At 41.7% G+C, this 25,519-nt stretch overlaps 1 protein-coding gene and 1 long non-coding RNA gene across 2 annotated transcripts in view; both read left to right on the forward strand.

Moving 5' to 3' along the window:
* LOC128766916 (protein diaphanous homolog 1) overlaps positions 1 to 14,803 on the forward strand; it is a 67,888-nt gene extending 53,085 nt beyond the window's left edge. The window contains exons 18-27 of the mRNA XM_053878492.1: positions 1,148 to 1,246; positions 1,354 to 1,448; positions 1,675 to 1,776; positions 2,357 to 2,596; positions 2,761 to 2,890; positions 3,090 to 3,214; positions 3,314 to 3,478; positions 3,773 to 3,905; positions 7,539 to 7,628; positions 13,286 to 14,803. Coding sequence (XP_053734467.1) covers positions 1,148 to 1,246; positions 1,354 to 1,448; positions 1,675 to 1,776; positions 2,357 to 2,596; positions 2,761 to 2,890; positions 3,090 to 3,214; positions 3,314 to 3,478; positions 3,773 to 3,905; positions 7,539 to 7,628; positions 13,286 to 13,470 — 1,364 coding nt within the window. The 3' untranslated portion in view covers positions 13,471 to 14,803. The remainder of the gene's footprint in view (positions 1 to 1,147; positions 1,247 to 1,353; positions 1,449 to 1,674; positions 1,777 to 2,356; positions 2,597 to 2,760; positions 2,891 to 3,089; positions 3,215 to 3,313; positions 3,479 to 3,772; positions 3,906 to 7,538; positions 7,629 to 13,285) is intronic.
* A 1,201-nt stretch (positions 14,804 to 16,004) lies between these two features.
* LOC128767805 (uncharacterized) lies at positions 16,005 to 25,428 on the forward strand. The gene is made up of 4 exons (XR_008416168.1): positions 16,005 to 16,088; positions 18,984 to 19,069; positions 19,153 to 19,257; positions 19,334 to 25,428. It is a non-coding gene; the product is annotated as an uncharacterized LOC128767805 (long non-coding RNA).
* The last annotated feature ends 91 nt before the right edge of the window (positions 25,429 to 25,519 follow it).

Here is a 25,519-nt window from a genome sequence, read left to right on the forward strand (position 1 = left end):
ATGCACACTGGAGTCACTTCATTATTTGATGAATAATGTATATTGTATAATCACTTGAATATGTCCACAGTGTTTGACATACCTCTTTAAATGTACACATACCTCTTTAAATTTGAAACTTTAATAGAGTACATGTATGTCATACCATTGCATGTGTGACATCAGTCATCATATGTCATGTCAATACCCTATTAAAGAGCTGTATTTTGTGAAAGGAAACAATTGGAAATATTACCCCTCAATGTTTGTATTTACACCAATTTAATTGGGTTTAATTGAACAGCTGCTTATGCTATCTTATTAACAAGGTTTATGCTGATCATACCTAAAAAGGCATGTTAATTCAAGAGGCATTATTGTATCACAGAACATTATTGTATCACAGAACAAACAAAAACACAACAGCCTGACATAGTGCTGGTGTCAGGTTTAATCTTGTCAAATATGAGCATATTTCAGCCCTGTCCAGTAGAATTCTCAGTCGACCTCAGACTCTCAAACCTCCTTACAGCAACACTGCTGACCTTGTCGGAATACATTTATCACAAGTGTGAATGGGTCATGCATTCTGTTTTGCTTACATCAAGGCGAAATTACTGCACAAGCTTGTGATTCCCAGCTGAAAAATGTCTAGCTGCATTTAAAGTGACCAAAGAAGAGTTATTTTTCACGCTAATGCACAACCTTTGTCACGTCCTTCACAAGCCCTCAAAACAAATACCAGGCCTTGTCATATTCCTGAAAGCATGCCATTTAAACTATAAACAAAGTGCCCAAAACATTTGTTAAGTTAAAGTGTTCACATTTTCTTTTGTACGCATTTGCACGAAGCAGTAATGGAATCATACAACATTTCCATCTAAGCTCTTATCCTTTTAAAGAATGCCTGTGGCCACACATGGGTTCAAGCAATTGTAAGTTGAAATAGTTACCAATACTGTAGTGCAGTATTAGATCAAGGCTTAAAACATGCCACTGTCTGAAGTATTTAATAAATTTAATTTAAAGTTTAGGGCTTCTGGGATGTTGAGGCACTCAGCGGGACAGTTATGTGTCTGTGACCTGTCACCTATGTTTTACAAGATGTCAATTTTGCAGTTATTGATGAACTTATTCCATTTTTTTTTCAATGTTTTTCGCTCCCCAGCCAAGAAGGAACAGGATGGTCAAAATGAAAATAAACAAGTGCAGAAAAAGAAGGCAAGGGAGCTGAAGGTCCTTGACTCAAAGGTCTCACAAAATCTCTGTAAGTACTTATACACACGTAATTATTGCAAATATTATTTGTCTTCAGGGGTTGGCTAAATTAAGTGTTTCCTTTAGCAGTTATAATGTTGTTTTTCTGTCTGGCAGCAATTTTTCTGGGATCCTTCCGTGTCCCGTATGAAGAGATTAAGAATGCCGTCCTGGAGGTCAATGAGAAAGTAGTGACAGAATCAGTGGTTCAGGTAAGAGTTCTTACTGAATAAATATCGAACATCGAATGCATTCTGAGTCAGTCAGTATCTTCTTTTATTTATGTTAATCATCTAAAAGATTGGATGAGATATTTTAGAAAATGTCACAGTCATGAGTTGACCTTGTTGTTATCAGGAACATTCCTGATAAGTGTGAGATTGTTCTGGTTGAGCGATGAATGCCTGCAATTATCTGTGTCCTTTATTTGGTCTACAGAACCTGATCAAGCAAATGCCAGAACCAAGTGACTTAGATCGGCTTGCATACCTGAAGGACGAGTATGATGACTTGGCTGAGTCTGAGCAGTTCGGAGTTGTGGTGAGGACAACAACAGAAGCCTGCATTAAGCTAGTCTAAATTGATTTAGACTGAATTACTGTCGACCCTGAATATGACACGGGTGTTAAAGTAATGACGAGAAATTACTTGTCAACCACTCATCAAAGAAAGTCACTTAAAATCAGTCTGAATTTAAAAAAACAATGGCAACATACAAAATGAAAATGGCTCTATGGTAGGAAATATTTCGCATATCGTGGACAAGTAGGGGACAGAATGAACTCCATCTTGTCCATGAAGGTGTGAACAAGCTCTTTCATGACTATTGGATCTCTATTCCTGCTTAACTAACAGTTGTGTTTGGAGCGGTGAATGATATTCATCCATGTCACACAATATTTGCGTTACAATGTTTACCCACTGGTTTTCACAGCACCATGTAGGATTGCTATTTCCTTCCGCTCTGAGCTCACATCAAAACACCTTAAGGCTCTTCCTGCTTTAAAATAGACTGCAACTTCCTGTTATTCCATACTACTGTCATGCTATTCCTCTCTGAACCCGAAACACATTTTCTGCTGTGAAGGAAAACAAATCTCTGAGTCCTCTTTTTTTCCAGATGTCCTCAGTGAAGCGTTTGAAGCCCCGTCTCGATGCAATCCTCTTCAAACTGCAGTTTGAGGAGCAGTTGAATAACATCAAGCCAGATGTGGTGTCTGTCACAGCTGCTTGTGAGGAGCTCAGAAAAAGCCAGTCCTTCACAAAACTTCTTGAAATCATCCTCCTGGTTGGAAACTATATGAATGCTGGGTCACGCAATGGGAAGTCATTCGGCTTCCCGATATCATACTTATGCAAGGTAAAGTGTAAAATATGGGACTAAAAATACAGTGACCAATAGACGGCAATTGATTTTATTTCAGTGTGAGGTTTCACTCACAATGGCCTTGTTATGTTGTCCTCGTCTTCATCAGTCTTGAGCTTAAGATTTTGTTTTGGTTTTTTTTTTTGTCCCGCAAACAGTTACGGGACACAAAGTCGGCTGATCTCAAGCTGACTCTTCTTCACTTCCTTGTTGAGGTGTGCCAAGAACAGTATCCTGATATCATGAGCTTTCCAGATGAGCTCATCCATGTGGAAAAGGCCAGCAGAGGTATTTTGAGCCAGTGAAGTCAAGCTTTATTTGAGCTCTGTATTTATCTCATGTTATCCAGCGCATAACAAGCTGAGGACTCATTTTATTTTACTTGTTGTTTGAATTTAGTAGTCACTTCGCTTTTTATTTTCAGTCGTTACAATGTACGATCGTTTGTTGGTCCGCCAACTTTTTTTTGTGCTTATGCCCCTAACAGTATCGGCAGAGACAATTCAGAAGAACCTGGAGCAGATGGGTCGTCAAATCAAGAACCTTGAGAAGCAACTTGAAACCTTCCCTCCTCCGCAGAGTGACAAAGATCTGTTTGTGGAGAAGATGTCGATATCCTGATATGTCAATAGAATGAACAACAGTGAAAATATGTCTTTGTCATGGCCCATATGACCGTGAAGAGTATTTCCCTTAACGTAATGTGTTTACAATTTTGTGACAGTCTCTCAGGAGCAGTATGAGAAGCTGGATTTGCTGCACAAGAATATGGAGAAACAATATGTAGAACTGGGAGAATATTTTGTCTTTGACCCCAGAAAGGTCGCAGTGGAGGAGTTCTTTGGTGATCTCAATAATTTTAGGACCATGTTTCAGGTATGCCATCTGTCTTTTTAATTTTTTTTTAATTCAAATTATTCAAAGCACAAGTCTTAACCACACCCCGTGCTGCTTTTTATGATGTCAATAAAGGGTGCTCAGCGGTTTCAGAAGTTTATATGTAAACTGTAAATGCTGGATCCCGCAGTCTCACTTGATCATTTTTTGTGATTAGCCTTGTTTACATACACATTTCTCTTTCGTAGGCTCATTTGATCTCAAGACAATTAAACTTGTTTCCGCTGGCTAGCATTCTTTCCACGTCGGCTGACTTGTTTTGTTTTCCAACAGCAAGCGGTGAAGGATAATCAGAAGCGCAAAGAGGCAGAGGAGAAAATCAAGAGAGCCAAGTTGGCCAGAGAAAAGGCAGAGAGGGAGAAGGAGGAGAAACTTAAGCGGAATCAGCTGCTCGATATCAACACAGGTGAAATACAAATATCTGTAATTCCAACATGTGATCCAGAGAAGAAAAAGCTTTATGTATTCCCTTCATGTTCCAGTTGGGGGCAGTCAGAGTCCACTTATGAGTTTGAGTGTGTGTGTGTGTGTGTGTGTGTGTGTGTGCGTGCGTGCGTGCGTGAGAGAAAAAGAGATGGAAAAAGTCTAAAGACCGGAGTTAATTTAATGTTGATGACCAGCGTGTTACTTGGCAAAAATGCAACAATGAAGCTTTTCAGAAAGTTTGAGGACAACAAATTGCTTGACCTATTTTCATGGAATGTGACAGGAAGGCAAAACCTTCTCTTCATTACAACTGACAACTTTTTTTAAAAACTAGTTTAGATGGTCGACTAAAGTCTATTTAATTCAACAGATCCACTTACCCCCGACACAGCCAAAGTCAAACATTGGTCATTGCACATCAATTCAGAGGCACTTTTTCCTACTCTCCACTAGACTGTGACCTAGTTTCACGGCATTCTTCCTCTTCTGGCTATGGATGAATTCTCTAGTGAGCCAGTGAGGGTTTGAATGTGCTGCATGTGTGTGAACATTTTATTGTATTTTACTCAACATCACTGAAATTATTTATTTTAGTTGTACATGTCTATCCCCATTTGTGTTAGTGTGAACGCCTTCTTGAGCTGAGCACGTTTCTGAACTTTTCATTTTCTTTTATTCCGCCTCTCATTTTTTTCGTCCTTCGTTTTTCTTGCGAAAGAGAGAAAGCAGCTAAGCTTTTAACGTAACATTTTTATATATTTGATTCTAATCACTGCACTGCAGTGAAAACTGGACCAGGTGTGCACAATTGTTGGAACAGGACATTGATGTCCACATAAAAACAGTTACTACACGTAAACACAAATGTGTATGCTTCTACTGCATATGAATGGCGAAGCAATTTTTGTTTTATGATAATACTCAAGGCATTGTGAAGTGTGTTAACCTTTTACATTTAAATTATGCTTTTTCTTTAACATCCATGTCTACTGTACAATTGTATTAAAAGCTTCAAACTTTCTTTCCATTCTAATTTATGATTCAAGGTCAAGGGCAAAAGTGGCTGTTAAAGGTTAATTTTGTGGCACGCCTGTTTGTGAAGGCTACCACTGAAGTTATTGCTTTTTAAATCATGAAAATATAATATTGATTTTAGATTACAGCTATATAGCATTACATGTATATAACACTCAGGGTTTGCTCAAACTGAACATGTCGTTGTCTGTAGTGTATTTATGTATTTGAACTATTTTTGAATTATCTTATGAAAGTCCAGAGGTTTTTTGTTTTTGTTTTTTTTAATGAATCATAAAATTTAGTGAAAGAAATACTCTTTGTCTCTCTCTCTCTCCCTCTCCCTCCGCCTACCTCTCCCTCCCTCCCTTTCTCTCTAAACATATATAGCAAATATATAGCAAATAACCTAATTTGCTATTTATGTATTTATTAAAAACAGTAAAATAATCAAGTTTCATGTTTAACATCTGGAGAGTTGCAGGAATGAAACCTTATAGCGCTGCAATAGGGAGGCTTTCTTCAAATCTGTGCTCTGGTGCATTTGCATACAGGTGGCATCTTACCCGTATGACCTTTCGTCATTCAAAAGCCCTTATTTAAATCAAACCACACACAAATTCCCACCCATGCACCTGGTCTTTGTTTTGGATTTGTTTCTGTCTGCTTTTCAAACTGCTTTCAGATGTAGCCGGACTGAATGTCCTTTGTTCACCTTGCGTCATGTTGTCCACCTGTGCTCTCACATAGTCTTCCTTTCACTCGATTCTGCTCTCACACCTTTTTTGTCATCTTGTAAACATGATGTCCTTGTTGTTGATTAACCACTGGAAGGTCAGAGCGTCTGCTGTTTCCCATTCCATCTCCAACTAGACACAAGGTCACCAGTGGAATTTCCCCTGCATGTGCTGAGCATGAGAATGTTATTATCAGTATCAATGGTGAAGCTAAATATTTGATTGAAAATAATTTGTCTGGTCTCCGGGTCTCTATTGACCATCTTATACATTTCACCTCCCTCACTTTTTTATTTTTTGTTTGGACCATAAGAATGTGCAGTTCTGTTTTGCAGCAGCTAGAGGCCTCTGCTGCTTGGGAAACTTGCTCTGAGATCCTCTTATTGTGTGGTGATGGGTGTGTGAACGTGTACGCCCACTCATGTTCTACTAACACACCACTAGGAGTGCTCACGCTCCACGCATGAATCCTGCTGGTGGTTTCAGTGTGGGGGAGGGTAAGGCGATGAGTGGAGTCGGGCAGCAGATGCTATGTTTAGGATTACACTGTCTTTTTAAGGAGGGCAGGAAAGAGAAGATGACAACAAGCTGCTAGAGTGGATGTGTAGGGTCTATCACTAACCCTGCATGCTACATATTTTTAAGTGCTGTACTCTTATTTTCTTGAAGAGGGGTCTGATTGTTCTTGCCGTATAATCTGGGAACAAAATGCATAATCTATTTCACCATCTTTGTGCTTTCCGTTTCAAATAACACTTTATTCATTTCAGTCCAAGTCTCATAAATAAGGGCTTTTATTTTGACAGTTTACTGTAGCAATTATCATGAATCAAATTTTGAAATACAAATGTATGATACGTTCTCTCTTTCTTGTATATGGGGTATGATTGTGGTTCTTCTTGTTTAGCTACAGGCTTGTGAGTTAGAAAGACCTTTTTGTGCTAATTATTTTATGTTAGTCATCAAACTTCTTCCTGTATTATTCAGTCAAAATTGTGTTGGTGTGTTTCTCCTGCTGGTTGAACCAAACCTTGTAATTAGGGTGCAGAGAAAAGTCTGGATGTAATTCCCATGAAGGAGGAGAAAAGCATGACCTATTTTCCTGTGTACTGTGCAGTTTCTCCTATTCAACATTAAGTGGTGTATGTGAGCTGTGAATGGCTCTGTGCTGCCTCAACCTGACTGCACACCATCCCACTGCAGGACGACATATTCTGTTTGTGTATGTTTTGGGGGTGTGGCGACTTCAACACTTAGTCTTAACCCCACGATATCCCCTTCACACCCCTCTGTCCTGCTCCAGGTTAAAATAGATATAATTAAAACCATCTGCTTGAGCAGTGCTACTCAATCCTGCCCCTAAAACAAAAACTTTTACTCTACAACGGATTTACACAGCATTCTGTCGGTCCTCATGCATAATTTAGAGTGGCTGGAGTTGTGTGTGTCTGCGCTTAAGGCCACAAAAACAAAGCCCTTTATGTATTATACTGAACTTGGCTTTTATCTATAAGACAACAGAATTGGCTCAGAGTATTGATTTTTTTTTTATTTTTAATGAAGGTGCCTGATGTTATGGGTGTGCCTGTCCTGTACAGTTCAGAGCTTGATATGTGCAGTGTAAAGCCCCCAGTCTGTACAACTGGGTCACTGCCTATGTAGGTTAATGGTAATTTGCCAACATTACCACGTGGTTGGCAAATGATGCTGTACCCACGTGTCGGCGTTCCGATAATAGGATGAAGGTGTTTGCTCTGAAACTGAAAAACAAAAGCAGTTCAACGGCAGATCCAATAATAGTATTTAAAATCCTTTTAAATCTGAACACTTAACTGACTGAAGATGTTTTTGGCTGTTTACAGAGGGTGACGAGACCGGCATCATGGATGGCCTTTTGGAAGCGCTGCAATCTGGTGCTGCCTTCAGGAGAAAGCGAGGTCCCCGCCAAGCAGGTAGACATTGACCACTGTTTTTTTTTTTTTTTTCTCCTCGCGGTCTCTTTGTCACATTTGTGTCATGATTAATTCAGGTGACGCACATCTGAAAATGGTGATTCAAGAGGGAAACTGCCAAATAATAATTACCCAAAACATTTTCTCTCTAAACCACAAATATGATTCATTTTTCCCAGTATTTGTTTTTCTTGATCACAAACAGTTAAATGTTTAATGCATATCTTACATAAGCTGACAGCTGCTGACAGCTTCATCATCCTAAGTGTCCATTGCGTGCAAAGAATGAGACAAAACTGTGTAATAACCACTTAAAAGAGTCATCTGTAGTTGACTGACTGAAATAATTTAATTAAGGTGACTCAAGTGGAAATAGTTTCATATGGTCAATCAACATATTGTACCTGTATAAGACTTACATTCCAACGTTTCATTTGACTGCAGTGTCGCTCAGAATCATCTCTGTGGAAGAGCTTCAATGCGACTGCTTTTGTGTTGTTCCGGGCCAATGTCTTATAGTTAATTATGTTTCTTTTAGAATGCAGTCAAGTTGCTAAATCTTTTGTACATTTTGGCAAGGGTGCATACTGCACGTTACGTTACTAGCACAAGATGTGTGTGTAAGATGTGTGTGTGGATGGTTATTTTATAGCATGTGTATTTGGTGGTCATTAAATCCCCTCCCCCTCAGAACTGTAAAATCAAGCAAAGCCAAGATTTCCCTCAAAAACGAGGCCCCACAAATGTCTCTCTCTCTGCAACATGACTCCTGGTGTAAGATTATACCTTATGATCTTATTTTAACCATATGTGGGAAGGAATTCTTGCCTGTGGAAGAGAGGGTATATGTGCTTGTGTGAGTGTGTTTTAGTGCAGTCACCCCTTTGTGGGTCGGGCATTCACACATAGGAGAACAAGAGAGTTTGAAGAGAATACGTGTAACCCAATCCTCTTCCAATAGAAGCCAGATGTGAAGCAGCACTAAAGAGTGAAACTGCTACATCTCATTGTGATCCCTTGTTCTGTAGCTTTGTTGATAAATGATGCATTCTTGTCAGAAATTTTGACCAGCAATGGCAAAAAGAAGAGGAGCCAGCAAGAGGAAACATAAAAAAGGGGGTCCACTTGGGGGTGTTGTAAATTCTACTCCTATTTCCTCCTCCCCTCATGGATTATGCAAGCTGGGCTGTAAGAGTATGAGGGTTGCGAGCACATACATATTTACCCTCGGCTTATATTAGATGGACCATCATCTGTTTTTCTAAGTAATTAATTAAAATTGCGATAACATTAGATGTTTTTATCCAGCAGGTCAATACTGGCCATTTAAGCCCTTATAAGGAAATGTGTTAATTTGAGCGAGGTGTTTGTAAATGATGATGCGTCAGCATACATCATGTACTCTCTGCATAATTCTGCATTAAAACCTTTCTATATGGTATTTCTGAGGACGATTGTGTTGCTAAAATCTGCCGATCTTTTTTTTAATCCCCATTAACAGATGCTTCGTAAACGAATTGTTTTTACAAAGGGAGATGAGGTTACATTCTCCTGCATGCTTGCGTTATTAATGTGGCAAGGCGATGCTCAAGGCCTGTGTCCTTGTCCTTTGATGATTCATTCAATTTATTATTCCGATAGAAACTTGGATGCACTGTGAAGAAGCACTGAGATATTAACTGAGTTGTTACCTGCTTAGTGACTACATGATTTGTGAAGTTCATAGGGGTCAATTTCCCTCAATATTTCTGTCTGTGTGAGTGTTTTTCTAATATATTTATTTATATTTATTTACCAAAACCCACACCCACTGTGGTCCTTTTCTGTCTGGTGGCCCCTGGTTTAGATTCTCGTTTGCTTGTAACAAAACAAGCAAGAGTAAAGATTTAATCCAAGGTTTTCAATGAGTTTTGTCGATTTATTTTCAGTGACACACTGGAGCAATAAAGTCAACAAAAATAAATAGAAAAATCCTCCACAGCTGTTGGAGTAGTGAAGGAATGAAAACACTGACGTCACCAACAACCTATTGTGTGTGTTTCATGGTCATTGTGTCACAGCTGCCTGATTGAATGGTTGGCCACGAGGCCTCAGGGACTGCATACCATTCACCTTTGACCTTTGTTTCAGCTCACTTTCAGGGTGTTTGTGCTGGTTGTATAGAGGAGACAGACTGTGGGTACCCTCAGCTGTCTACCCCCAAACACACACAGCAGATGCTCTTCAGTCAGTGTAGTGACACACTTGTGTACATACCAACGCATGCACCCAGACACATTCTCTTGAGAAACGTAGACAGCTTTGAATTATTTGGCAAACATGAGAGGACTCTCTCTCGACTCACCGTCAAGGGTGCGGCTTGTTTGTCCAAATTCCTGTTTTTATCATGTTCAGTGCATCCAATTTTAAAATGTTAATACATTGCTGTGTATAGGAATGATGTAGCCAAGCATCCACCATGGCCCCATCTGCTGGGTCGTGACCTTTGCCAGCACAACCAATCCAGGCAGCCACAGGTGGAACAATGCACCAATCACAACAGGGAAACACAGATCAGGTTACTAAGGCAAACAAAGGAGGCACACGCTTCGCAGACGGTCAGCCACAATGGAATGAAAGAGCCAGCTAAGATTTGTGCTCTCACAGATGTTCTCTTGCATACACAGAGACAGGCCAGTCACCATCAATCTCTCCATCACTGTAGAAACTGTGACGCTGCAGCCACACTTAACCATGGGCCAATAAAGCCCTCGGCCCAGTCATTTTGACATTATTGCCTGCTTGCACAGTTGTCCTGCAGACCCCAGCCAATAGCAGCAAGCGCTGATGTCTCTATTGACACGCACGCCACAGCATGGCAGCACCGTGTTACGCTGTTCAGCCTGAAGAGGGCGATGCAAGTCCCTGCTCAATCAGACCCATGCAGAGGTATTTTGCAAACATCTGCATCCATCCCATCACGTCAAGCCAGTGTTACTGAACGTGATAATAGCAGGATGTTTTGCTTTGTTTACGATCTGTTTCATAAGATTCGGGGGTTGGTCCTCTCTCTCAAATGTGCTGTGTTGCTTGTAATGTAATTTGTGAACTCCATCTGCCCCACACGCTTTCACTCATTACTCACTCATGGCTTCCTTTCCCCTTTCATAAAAGCAGCACGTGCAAAGCGCACAATAAAGCTGTCTTTTACGGGAAGTCATCAAGTGCTTTGTGGCTTAATCTATGCCAGATTATCTTTTCCCTCCTTTGTACCACAGGTCTCATCCTCGTTATCAACCCCCTACTTGTAAACAACCCTTTGTAGTGGGCCTGGATGCCTAATTTTCTAGCACTGGGCATCCAGGCATCCTGCCAAGTTCATGGATCGTTTAGTCAAAAGCCAGATTGCACAGAGATTTGGATGCAAAACACATGCTCTGTGTATTCATGTCGAGGGAGAACAGACGTGACCGACATGCCTGTCATTGGTTCTGAGAGCTGATAAAATTTGAAGTTTGTTGATTTGAATAGTGTTTCTAAAAGAATGTTTTTTCTCTTTCTTTCCTTTCTTTTTTGATACATCTCTGCAGTAATAAAGTTTATTCTTTAAGTTAATTAACTATTTCATGAAATTTAGATGGCGCAATCTAGTCTGGGTGATAGATTTAGTGAGAAGTAGGTAGGGAGTTTGTATCTTGTGTTTATGCCCTTTGGGAAATTACTGTATGTGACCATAAACTGCTGGCTCCAAGTCAACAGTAGCATGATCTGCTTAGGGCTCCCACACTGCAGATGTTAACAGTCATATGAAGCAAAGCTTCACTGAGGCTGATTTGTGATGTTTCAACTTCCATAACAAAAGAGTAATTTCTCCCCACTTCCTTCACTCAATTGAACTTAAATGTGCATCCAAGTACGGTGACAAAAAAACACTTTCTCTTATAAACCTTTACAAATAAAATACAAATTCCTTTCTGATTGTTCAGGGGTAAATGGTGAGGCGACCTTCTTCTGAACCAGCAATGTGGAAAGGTTTGAGGTAGATCATAACAACCGTAACCATCAAAACTAAAATTGCTGAAAATAGATGGAGACCATGGACTTTCCTATGGGGTTTTGGGTTTGATATCACATCAACAAAAAGGAGGGTCCAGGTTAGTGATATCTGCAGTGTAATAGCTCATGCTGATCTCTTCTCACACGAATTGCTTCATGTGTTCTTAAATGTAAAATGGCCTTCTTTTTTTTTTTTTTATCTTCTCAGACTCAATTGTATCTCTGTCGCAGCTTATTCTGGAGACCTGTTCGGTAACTGTTGACGTGTCTGCTGTGTTCTCCATGATGACCTTTGTTTGTCTTGCCGACATTTAAACGCATGTTTGTTTCTAATAGCTTGCATTCAAACATCAAGGGATGCAAAAGTTGTGCCCGAGTTTCTCTGCTTGTGTGTCATAAAGGCTGCAACTCATGACGTGGTCATATTAAAAGTTCAGGTTAGGAAGCCCTGTTGAGCACAAACGCAATCTCCCACTGACCCATATATTTCAAAATGGCCGCCGCGGCAGCACAGCTGTCCTCCCACACAGGAGAAAAGAGAAGAAGAAAGGGAGGGCAAGAGATGAAAGCGAGGATGTGTGTGTGAGCGAGCGAGAGAGAGAGAGACAGACAGAGAGAGAAGGGAAGTAGCAGGTGGAGGAACAGAACGACAGCCTCCTCCAGGCATTCTCTGTCACACTTCCTCGCTATCATCCCTCTGAATCACTGACTGTTTTCACTCCTCAGTGGTGTTTTTACTCAACGTTTCTTTTCAGCGCTTCATCTTCTCTCACAGTCTCATGATGAGCTCATTTTCATTCTCCCATCCCTTGGAGCAGCCAAGCTGTACTGACGTCTCACCCTTTGTCTTCTTCCATCTCACCGCCTGCATCTGAACACAGACATGTACATCGTTCCTAAGCTGACAGTAGCTGTTCCACATTTCTCCATAATCCCAACACGCCCCACCATTAAGCTCTTTACGTCCCCAGTTAATGCACAGCGTGAACATCCATTCAGTGAGCTGCTCAAATGGGTTTTTTCCATTGTCTTTTTCACAACTTTACTGACCTGTTTGCAGTGAACTCATTTGTTGTTTTGTGTTGGTTTAATGTGAAATTATTTAAGTGAAAGGAAGCAACTCGGGCTGCACAGTTCTTAAAATTAAGTGAGCACATAAAATACTTGGGGAAGCACTTTACAATAGGAAGCACACATTAACCATGAATATACTAATTACTTGCTTATTTACTGTAAATATATCTTTTATTTATTAATTAGGCTGCCGTTTAGAGTCAACCCTCGGTTTCTATCTTCGGGTTGATGCACTAAGATATGATTTATTATTATTAGCTATTATGCTGCTAATACACAGGAATAAGTGCTTGATAAACAGATTTTTGACACCTTATTCTTAGCTTAACCTAAATACTGTGTAATTACTAAGTGCATTAGATTCATATTTTCATACTTTGCCTGAGTTTTCTGGCAGGAAAGAGTGTTTGACTTTTATTAGTCGTCAGATCGGAGTCATCGTCCTGTAGTTGTGCAGCCCTGTCAGCAGCATTCGCAGAATAATCTTTTCACGAAAGTGAAACCCTGACCTTTTGTTGGCTCTGCTAACATTTCACTTCCCTTCCTAGCCAACCACAGACGAGCTGGTCATGCAGTGACCAACATCCTCGCCAAAGAGCTGATGCAGGAGGACACGCTGGCGACCTCCAAGTTGCCCTTTAAGAAGAGCAAGTTGGACGAGAAGGAGCCGGCGCTGGAAGGAGCTGACTCTTTAGAGGAGCTGCTGGACGCCGGCCCATCACGCTCAAGTTAGGCTCAGATTTGTTTTATCACAGGGCACGTCGTCAATCCAGGGACCAATGTCTGAGATAAGTCTTAGACCCGTCGTCGTTGATGGACCTTGTTTTAGCTTACAGTTGACTGAGACACTGGAAGGTGATGGGCAGCGGAGGAAGGAGGCGGGGTCTGGAATGCTTCCTTCAGTCGCAACATTCACTTTCTCAGTAAACCCTAAAGCACATGGGGGTCCACTATACAGTTCTTAATATGATTTCTGATTTGGTTGAACATAGCACATTTTTGTTTATGACCACTTGCGCGTTTTCACTTTGTTTTTTTTTTGTTGTTTTTTTTTCATGAATGATGGGAATTTCTGTTCTTAGATTTGTTTTGGAAAGAAGTGCCAAATGGGAGGAATCACACGCACCTCACATGGGTTTAGTTTTACTGTCTGTTCCAGGGTTTTGATTTCCTGTAACTGCTGAGCTTCACAGTAGAAGAGCGTTGCGTAAAAAGCTAAATGTACGGATGCATACTTTCAATTTTCCATTTGCATGCCTGTGTCTACGAAGCTGTACGTGCTGCCATCCGTGCTTTATGTTTGGTTTCATGAACATGACTGTGGTCTTTCTGCTGCGGAGTTACACACTGGAACACTGCCCGAAGAACTGCTGAGACCAGCTCAGGTCAGCTGTGCCACACAGTACTTCATGAAGCAATAATCGCCACCGACAAAGCACCGATGACTCAGATCTGACCAACCTTCAGCTGCAGATTCACTCGTCAGAATTCTGTCTGTGGAGGAAGTGTCACTTGCAGATATTGTGTCCTGCAGCTCTTTATTTAAACCAGAAACTTGCGTTGATCAAAAGCATTCCAACTGAGTAAACAGATTCCAGCATCACGGTAATGAATGTTTTCTAATTTGAGTTCAGTTATAATTATTTTTAAGATCATTCTTTTTCTATGCGAATTTTTATGGTTGATATTTTTTTTTCCTTTTTTATGTATTTCATTTCTTCTTGTAAAATGCACATTATGACTCTGTTTGTACACAGATCTATTAAAATGTCCTCAGTAGTTCCATGTGATTTCGAGTCATTACTGTGCATGTGTTCAGATGTCCTCATGTTGTGTTCGTCGCCCGCAGACCATGTAAGCAGGGAAAAGACGGGTGCAGATTTCACCACATTCCACCAAGCGGTGACTTAACCACTGCTGAAGAATGAATAAACAGTGGAAGAAGTTATTTTCACAGATGCATTCCATGGTTTGCTGTGGCTCCAGGGCCCCCAGATATTTTCCAAAATTGACTCCAACATGATCCTTCACAAGAGGTAAGAGTGCGTGAGAGAGCGAGCGAGAGAGAGAGACTGGGAGAAAGGAATGATGTCACACAATCCTCTGTGAAAAGTTGTTTTCCACCATTTGCTGAAGTAGACGGGATGGTTTGACACCGGAAAACGATGTCTTTCGGAGCAATTATATTATCAATCAAATAACATATTTTTGCTTTCGTATATATATATATATATATATATATATATATATATATATATATAGGCCATTGCAACTGTAGTTGTATCTGTCATGCCTGTCCATTCTTGTCAGTCAAAACGGTGCTTCTGTTTGCTTCGTTTTTGTCACTCTTAAATGAGTTTAAATATTTGCCAAATATAACACAAGACAACGGTAAATTATGTTTTTAATTGATGGTTGTTAATAACACACTGTTTTTGAAATCAACATTTAAAAACATATTTGCATGTATTTCTACTTCTCCACAAACCCCTCCTGAGGATGTTGATGGTGCATCTTCAATTCAGCTCATCTCAAGCTTGTTGGTTTTGGAAGTTTCTAAACTACCATCCCACAATAACAATGAACTCTCACACCACATATGGGGGTTTTGTAGCTGTTTGCTGTAAAATCAATTTGAGTGAATCATGTTTCCGTTTTCATTAAATAACAAGTTTATTTCAACTGCAGCTTTGTCCATTTTGCTCAAAATCGAGATGCAAAAAGACACATCGCCTTACATATGGCCTTCGAATATGTCTCTCCATCTTGCGACAGAATGGCCAATATTGGCCCTGAGGACAGCAATTTTAGGCCCTCCTTTTGACATCAAAGTTTACTGTTTGTGCCGCAGACATATTATTCTGCAGCATTGACCTTCACTGGCCTTGCAGGTAAGTTGTCTACATTTTGACTTTGTTCTGTCACATTCCCTTAGCGCTTTCATGAGCGAAATGGCCAGAACATTTTTTTTTTTTTTGTCCGAGCCAACTCAGAAACCAATCTATGGTTGGTCTGTCTTCAGTCAGCCTGACTCAGGCTTGGCTAAAGAACATTCTGTATGCAAGATGTTGTGGTTCACCAACATGGCTCACTTGATTCGGGGAATTTCTCTAAAACCTTATGGCAGCCATAACAGCGCTAAAATAAGAGCAGACGGACACTCCCTCATCAGAGATGTCAGTGTTCTATAACAGCTGTTCGGAATTCTCTTTCTTTTACCCAGGAAATATTCCAAGGGCTTTGACTTTCATGCTAAATAGAACACCATATCTAACCTCCCCTGCCTGACAAAATAATGAGCTCTATATTTAGGACATTAACGTCATGCAATCGTCAGATGTGCGTTGGGATGTGAGTTTATTTTTCCTCTTTGCTCAAACATCTCATGATTTTTTTTAGCCTTTCACCTAATTAGATGTGTGTTTGTTTTAATGGGCTCTGGTTTCTCTATGGTTACTGAGCGGGTTGTTTTTGGGAAATTTGTAGTCAGGCAGACGCAACACTTAAACTAGACTGATGGGATGTCGAGGATAAACAGCCAGGATGATACTTCATATTATTTGACATGCGTTTACACTCATTAAGCAGGTCGATCATGGTCATCACGTTCAAATTGTACAGTCCTGGATCAGCAGAAGATTTCAGCTCAGTCTGACCATACGCCAAATTATGATCGTAGATCCGTGTGATTTCCCTGAGGGTCAGATATCCACAGTATACATTTAAACAGAATTGTTCAATATTTTATCTTAAAACTTGGATGAGTTTAAAACGGTTCAATTCAGAAAAAGAGACTGGATTAGCAACTGTAAAGCAAAAAAGAGTATCTGTTTGCATTAGAGCGCTTGACTTCAGTGTTTCCCTGAACTTGTTTGCATTTCCACCCCTGAGCGATGTTGCCACGTGTGTCCATCGTAAAACTCCTCTGTAAACACTGTGAGCTGAGATGCAAACACGCAGCGAGGTTTCCCGTCGTGTAAACAAATCATGAACATCCAATCCTCAATTCTGATGCCGCATGGCACACTACACGACTTTGGTTGAAATGGTGACAAACCTGAACCAGTTTCGGAAAGTATGATCAACTGTCTTTGGGGAGATTGTGTCTCTGAGGGGCGTGAGGAGGTCTCTGTGCATTGAGAGGCAAGTTCCGACCTCATTGCTTCTGCCCATGTGATGCGACCTTCGACAAGCTCAAAACATTGGTTATCAGACGGCTATTCAGATTCACCGAGCTGCATGTGAAGACGCCAGAGGTTGTGTGTGGGAGTCAGTAAATGTACGTGACGTTATGGTTTTAGCAACTTACAGCTGACAGCTTGAGTGAGATTAAGACAAGAACCCACAGTCAGATATGATCTTCGGTTTGAGCTAGGTTTTAAAGCCAACTTCAACCTGTTAGATGAAAGGTTCGGCCAGTCGGATTTGGCCCCTTACGCCCTACGCAGCTAAACATGTCCAACAAATTTGATCTGAGACTTCTCAGTGACCTCCAGACGTCCTTGTGGCAAATAAATAATAAATGAAAGTGTGATCCGTTCACCACTTTCTTGGATGTTACATTTTGTTCATGTTAGAACACACCCACATTTCAACCACATGAAATCATGAATTTTATTTTGCATGGGAAGCACCGAATACATCTGACAAGAACTTTTATGAGCAAATACTCATCAGTACTTTGCACTGCTCATTTCATGTGGTTCATAATCTAGTAAGAGTATCTCCCTGAATTATGCAATAAAGATCATTTCGTCTTTCAAATATAACTGTGCTGTTTCATTATTATGCTTAATGACAACTATTATTTTATTTTATTTATCTGTCAATGTTGCCATACATTTATTTCTAATTTAGTTTCCTCCTCTTTCCTTGACTGTTAGTGATCACTGGCCTCCTACTGTTGGCATTGAGATGATGTTTTTGTGTTGCGGTCGCTAATGCACACCGATTGTTTTTATGGTATAATTAGATATCCTAGCACGCAGAGTAGGCTTCAGTCATGCTAATGCCGACTTCATCATCTCAGTGCTATAAGCTTCGTGTCCACAAGGGTCTCTTGTTGTGACATTCTGAGGCGTCTGGGTGGTGTGTGTGTGTGTGTGTGTGTTGGTGAAGAGAAGAGGTCTGAACAAAGAGGGAGGGCAGTATAATTGGCTTCCGTGCTGCCAGACAAAACAGTGACACAGCCATTGATAGTGGAATGAGTTGAGCTGAGCGGCTGACCAATGAGAGGGCAGGAGGCTGTTTTTCTCATCGTCTGATAGGCTGGACCCGGGGAGGCTGTCGGTCTCCAGGTAGCAAAGTGAAGCTTGGAGCTAATCTGCCTTCTGCAGGAGGAGGAGGAGAGGGGAGGGAGAGTTGGGTGCAGAACTGATGTGACCTCAGGAACAGTCACCTACGTCTCATTCCATTTCTCTTTCACTCCCTTTTTGTATTTGTGATTAGATTTTCGGTGAGGGAGTCTGACTCTCGCAGGCCTCTGATGTAAAATGTGTCTCTGACTTTTTGTTGTCTCGACAACCCCGAAGCTTCCTGTCTCCGCTTCACGAGACCCAGGGATTTAAGGTCCCATTTCACTTGTTTAGATTGGATGTTCCTCAGTGTTCCTGCTGCTCGGGGCGAAAGAAATACACACGACTGTGACATTTGAACAGCATTCCTCCCTGAGAATCGAGTGAGCGACAGTGTGGAGGGAATTTGAATCCATTTGTTTGCTCATTTGCATCACTTCGACATTCAAGTGGCCGCCTCATTTGACGTTTGCTCTCCTACTGCGTGGCTCCTCGCATCTTCATATTATCCTGTGATCAAATTTCTCGGCTGCTTGTTTAACACTCTCCATGTGACACACAATTAGCTGAGAATTAACATGGGCCAGTAGGTGTCAACCGATTGGCTGTGGTGCTGCGACGCTGAGTGACATCTTCATCATCACCCTCGGCCTCCCTCAAGCTACGGCAGATTGTTTGTCATCTTGTTGCTCCTGTGCAAAATATGAATATGAATGATCATAAACAAATGTTGTAATTATGATCAGGAGTTTTGTTGGTCTCGCAGCTAGTTGACAGCAGGTTTTTGGCTCAGTTATGTTGGCTCAACTTGAAACTAAAATCCCCAACGTTGTTCCAAAAAACTCAACAGGTCAACCAGTGTTGGTCAATTTTTTGTCTGTAATGCGGTTTAGAAGAGGGAGTTTAAGCAGATCCACAATTAGCTATCAACCTGACTGTGACTTTTTACCAGTGATCTTCCAGGCTGCTGCTGTTCCAAGAATGATCCTCATGTGAGAACCCCACCTGTCCCCAGCTTGAATGCAGCAATCATGAAAGGTAACCCTTCCAACACTTTTACATTTCATTTGTGTTTTTTTTTTCGTTTGTTTTTGAGCAACTTACTTTTTCTCCTGTGCAAGGAACATTCAAACCATCACCTGAGGCCGTGGATCTTGATGAGAGGAGCCAGAACATAGGCTCGAATGTCAGCGTTTTATCACAAAGACAGTCGGCTTAAAAACATGGTACAGAGCTCTGTCATTGGCCAGAGGCTTCACCTGACTTCACAATGTTTAATTTCTGCCTTATATTGAAGCGCAGGTGTCTTTGAACTCTCCGTCAGAGCAGGATGAAGATGATGGGACTTGTCGTTACCAGGTAATTGAGTCTGAAGATGTGCAAAACTATAAATTAATTGAGTAAATAAAAAATGGAGACTCTGAAAGAAATTAAGAAAAAAAACATTTTATTCATAGATGATAAGCAGGGGCTAAATTATTGTCGCGAAGAATGTTCCATCACATTTGCTTACATTTGTTCACCACGTGAGGTAGTTTTTGTCGTGACACACATTGTGCGAGACAATGAGCAACCCAACAGCATTACGTGCTTGTCTCCGACGGTCCGGAGTTCCGTGTGAAGTGCGTTTGGGTGTGCATGTGTGATGTCCCCTGTAGAGACAACCTGAGCCTTTAATCCCATTAAAAGGCAGATGGAGGCTGTGTCAAAACAATCCCCTCTCCAAAAACACGCTCGGAGAAGTCCCCTCTGTTTTCAACTTTTTGTTTTTGCGCATGCCAAGCCTCTTCCAGAAAACAAAATGACTTTTATTTACAATTCTCTTTATGATTATCAGCAGCATGGTTGGATTTGGAACTTGACTGTTGTGACTTCCGAAAGTTCCTGTAGTTAAGACTGACCTATTAACCTATATGTATTTTGGCTGTGAGAGGAAACCGGAGTGCCAGCAGCAAGAATTTGTGCACTGAAACACCACAGAAAGTACTCGGTAACCGATAACAAGTTAACTATCAGTCAGTCACTTGACCCAAAGTTGTCTTTTTCCAACAGCCATTTCAAACTTACATCTACTGTGACACATTTTCTTTAAGCAGCATTATTCAAAGGAGGCACTTCCATCATACTTGTGTGATGTTATAGGTTTAGTAGCAAAGCTCCTCAGAATTTTGAATTTCCTCATGAATAATGATGTGATGCACATGTGGTGCCTCATGACACTGACCAAGCTACCAAACCAGCGGATTAGTTAGTCGCCTCACCTGTGAAGCAGGCTGCTCTTACTTGACCATCTCTAATGGAGCCAAGACCTCTTTACTTCAGCTCATCAGACATGCTAAGCATGTTCACCTCAGACTCGACAACAAACCCTGCCAAGCTGTTTAATCTTTCATGTCCTTCACAGGTAAAGAAGTGAAGTGGCATTTCAATATGAGGATGTTGTGAGACATTTTCTTGTCCTTTAGTCAGAAAAAATACATAGAATGTTTGTTCCATTGTTAAGATCTCTTCATAAAGACAATGTTCATGATAACAAATTGATAATGACCAGTCAATAACACTCTTAAGTGAATGATGTGTAAGCAGGAACTGGATCCTTCCTTTTTGTGAGGTTTATGTCAGAACTGTAGAACAATTGCGATGCCTTTTTGTCTACAATGAGAGAGGACAGTTGCTCCTCCGTGACAAAGTTTGTTTCCAGATGTATCGTTGCTATAATGGCACAGTGTGATCTATCGTGCAGTTGTTTGGTACAAATATTTTCTGCGGGCAAATCATCAAACAGTGATGCCTTTGTCTCCTCATTCTGAGAGAGTGAAAGTTGTAGTATTGTTGGGAGGGTCCATGTGCAAGAACCCCTGGAGCTGTTGTGTCTGAGTGAAGTCATCCGCTGCTGATCACAAGATCTGCGTTTCTGGCCTGTTTGTTGAGGTCATAGTGTAGTTAAACTGGACACACACAAACACACTTGCATTTTACTGCTCCTGCAGAAATCCAAAATGCTTGAGGCTGTGATGATCTGGGTCAATAGGCATCTGAAGCCCCCTCCTCCATCGATGTGTGTGGACAGATGGGGGTCAGGGATGGTCCCACCTAGAAGCTCAATAATATGAACAGGAGAAACAACACATACACACACTGCACACATGTGTGTGTTCTCTGTTTGTCTGGTGAGGAAATGAAATGTGTGTGAGCTACGAAGGAGTTGTCTTCTTTGTCTGTATCACCAGAGATACACTTTCTTTGTTTAGCTCTTCATCTGTTTCTGCCTGTGTGTATCAACAAGAGACAAACACAAAGTCTTAACTTAACTTGTAGAAGGTTTGAGGGGGTTTAGCTAACCTTGACTGAGTGGGTTGTCAGGCAGGCTCACCCTGGTCTCACACATGCCTATGGATACTTTAGAGTCATCCATAAACGTCATTTTGGACTCCATGGTTGCACAGTGGACCGGCAGCTCTCTTGCTCTCCTCCCATTGCAACATCTAATGCGAGGAACCGATCTTTAAATGGGAAAAAAAAACACATCTGCAGCAGAGGATGACATCACCCCTCCGTCTGGTTGCCATGGTTACACGTCTTCCCATTCTTTCCCTTTCCGCTCACCTACTCTGCTTTTGTTCTTCCTCTCTCACCTGCTCCACTTTAATCTCCTCTCTCGCTCACATCTGCTCCTTCAGCTCGCCGTGATTCCTTTGTTCTTATTTTTACAACATCCTGCTTTTTGATGTCTCCCCCCTCCTGTTTTGCCTAAATTGTAGCTGAGTTTGCACTTTCTGTTTAAGCCAGAACAAGATGACCCAGATAGACCAAAAGCCCAGATGTGCCCACCACAGTGGTTTAGATATAGCAGAGGATGATGCTCACCCAGATGTGATAAAAGAAATGGAAGAGATTTTCCAGACTGAGTGGGTGGGGTAAGAGTGGAGTATTACAGTGCAGATGTATTATGGTAAGCAGCTTACACACATGTGCTGGCTGGACAATGAACAGAGGGCAGGAAGTCGTCCACATGTGAGGTGTAATTGTTGCCTTTTTTTGGCACCTCCTGAAGTGTCTCTTCCTCACAAAATCATCACCTCCGCCATCATTTCTTCCAGCCAGAGAGGGGCGGAGGGAGGAAGGAGGGGATGGATGGTGCAGGTTGCCATGGAAACTGAGAGCACGAAGCCAACCTCATCTGTTGTTGGGGGCGCATGAATATTTGAGATCTATGGACACAGACAGGCCAGTGACACACTAAACCCCCAGACCACCACCTCACATCCAAACAGAGAGATCAGTGTCGACGAGGAGGACTCCAGTCGGAAACAAGGCGGGGTCATGGAGATGGACAGACCTCCATTTTATCTAGGTCGCTGTCTGGTTAAATGGGTTATGGAGGCACAGGAGGAGGAATAAGACGCAGGGATAAGAATAGAATGAAAAAATGAAAAGGCTTTTTAATACAAGTAAATGGGTTTTTCTGTGGAAAAAAACCATGCTGGTGAAGGGAGGGGGGAGAACAAAGAGCTGGAAGGAGGCAGAGTGACGTACCATGAGAGCATGGGAGCAGTAAATGAGGCCACTGGAGCTTGTTTTCCCTCTTCTTTTTCTCACCCCCTCTCTGTCCCTGTTTCTTCTGTAACCTTTACTGATTAATCCCCCTGAATTGCTTTTTGCATTCTCAAGACAATGCAGAATTCCTTCAGTGATGACTCAGACTCCATGTTTCTCTGTGGAGCGAGCTTGTTTTCATATCATTCCTGGTTTGTTTTCTCGTCTGTGTCGCAGCTCCTGATGGGTTTACCATGTGTCCCAGAGGTCCATGACAGGCGGCCCAGCGGCCCCAATCCTACTCAAACTGTCAGAATGTGATGAAATATTCCCACAATCCCTCCATCAGATGTTTCCCTGACTATCTTGCTTCCCTGAGGTTTCGCAAATCTAGCAGAAAAAATATCTGCATATATAAAGTGGAGGAGGATGAGTTGTGGCAACTTTTGGTGGAACACTGCGGTTGCCACATTTTAGTCAAAAGTAGTGGCCAAAATTGTCATGATTATGAATCAGTTCACACACTTTTGTGTGTAGCGATGATTTTAAAAGTGATTTTCAAACATGTTAATCCTCTCATAGACGATTAAGTTTGGATTAAAAGATGCGCATGATGGCTGGGTTACCAGAATCATCAGACTGACCACACACAAGTTAAATATACAAGTTTCCTTGTTTAATCCTCTGCTCCAGACCTGGAATTTCCCATGGTCTCCAGTTCAAATCTCTATTCAGTTCCACTGCTCCTTCTCCTAGCTACAGCCACTTGCCATTCCTGTTGAGACACTCGTTCATTAATCTGTCCAACTATTCACATTTGATTCCCACAAAGACAAACTCAATTTCTAGAATACATTTCTATCCTACAGAATGTATTGACACTTTATGTGAAATGATTGAAGTTGCACCATTAGTTTCCTATTCAGGGAGCAGTATTTAGCAGGAAGGAGGGCTCAAGTTGCGGATCATTCATGTTCATTTGGACTGAGATATCCAGCAGCAGCTGCAGTGTTTCTCCAGCAACACCTGTCACCATGGTGCTGAGCTGTCAACATGCCTCTGTGACGGTGTGAGACAGATTCTGTGTGTGTCAGCTATGAGCTCACGACACACACACACACACATACTGGTACCATTCACCTTAAAAGAAAAAAATAAACATATGCCGACACTTTATCCTCATAATGTGCTCTGATTTCAGCGGTTTTAATCTGGATAGGGAGTTCCATGTTGCCTTGACAACCGCTGTGGTGGCAGTGGATTCTCGCTGTGCAGGGGGTGCGGTCTCTGTCGCTGGAGAGAGCTGGGTGGGGGTGTTAGAAGACAGCTTGTATTAGGGATTGGGGTTATTTGGGATGAGACGAGCATGGGGGGGCTGAGCTGTCAAATGGGCCAGATGGTGCGGAAGTAGACTTCAAGCACATTAATAAAATGAGTGCATTATTATATTACCACATTTTCTCCATAGCCTTTCCATGACCTTGTGTAAAATACTCTCATTCACATTACACACACAGTCGATCTTTCCATGCCTGCAACCCCGTCTGTCTGTCTTCCATCCTCCCAGCTGAGAAAACAGGCGCGAGAACTCTTGGCAAAGGGGATGAAGAGAGTGAGAAAAAGAGAACGAAGGATAGAGAGAAGCTTTTCAGACGGAGTGAAAAAAGAGTACGGGGATCTGAAAGGCACTATTGTGTTCTTCTTCCACTGCCTCGTCTCTGCTTTGGTGCAGTCTGCCGCCAGAACATCACAGTGTCTCTTTAAATCAGGGCCGAGTTAGCAATAGCAGCATTCAGGCTCCAGTGCACCAGTGCACTTGCTCAATGGCGACTGCGTCTCCTTTCAGTCGAAGTTGGCCGCAGACCCCGTCGCTGAAATAACAAATGAGAGAGGTGACTCGCAGAGAATTCCAAAACATGTGTCATTAATAAGACATAAGAGAGAGTGAACAGTGCTGAGAGGACTTTTAGTGCAGGGAGAAGAGTTACTTCATAACATTGCAGTAGCTCCCAATATATAACGCTGGAGTGACTACATTTTTCTTACACAGAATCTTTGTGTGTGTGCGTTGAGGTTATCCGGGCGCATCACAGACATACTGATCAACGCCAGATCTTTATGTGTGGGGTCTTTGACAGAAAAAATAGTCCTTATTTGTTTGGCCCCATTTCTATTCGAGGATCTAAACTAGCCCCTCATTGACATCCGGACCACAGACCCTCAATTTTGTCAGTCACTTTGGACAAAAGCATCAGCTAAACAACCTTTAATGTAAGATATACTGCCACCTAAAGGTGTAAATCTGACATCCTTTCAAGATGCATGATGCCTGTCACCACCAGCTGACACCACACTGGCCTTTCTTGTGGATTCAGAATCTGGATGAGAAGGAAAAACGGTCTTTGGCTTCATTAAACTGGACGCAACAGCAAATTCTTCTTTACCCTGAAACACCTCATTAAAGTGTTTGTGAGCGACACAGACAGCCAAGTTTGAAAAGAATGTGCTTTATAAACAATGTATCCTCTCAGCTGTGTTAGAAATGAAAGAACTGTGACACAAGAATTGTTTATGAAAATCCATAAACTCAGGGAGTGATAAGAAAGATGAAGTAAAAAGCCTGTGTCATACAAACCAACTGTTTAAAAGAGAAACTTTGGCACCGTAATATTTGGCACACTAACTCGAAGTTTCTCATTTGATTTTGCCAGCGACAGAGTTTTCTCCAAATATTAATAATACTGGTCTCAGAGAGAAAACAAACAGTAGATAAAGTTTCCAGTGAGGATGTGTGTCCTCCTCCGACATGTGGTGACCCGACATGCTGCTGCTCTGAGGCAGCTGCAGGATGGCGGGAAGGAAGGGGGTCAAGAGGAAGTGAGGGAGGGTGATGAGTGCGGGGAGGGGTTTCCTTCTTCTGGTCTTGAGGAGGGGAAGAGTAAAAGCCCGCGC

The sequence above is a fragment of the Synchiropus splendidus genome, chromosome 11, assembly GCF_027744825.2.
Source record: "Synchiropus splendidus isolate RoL2022-P1 chromosome 11, RoL_Sspl_1.0, whole genome shotgun sequence".
Classification (NCBI taxonomy): domain Eukaryota; kingdom Metazoa; phylum Chordata; class Actinopteri; order Syngnathiformes; family Callionymidae; genus Synchiropus; species Synchiropus splendidus.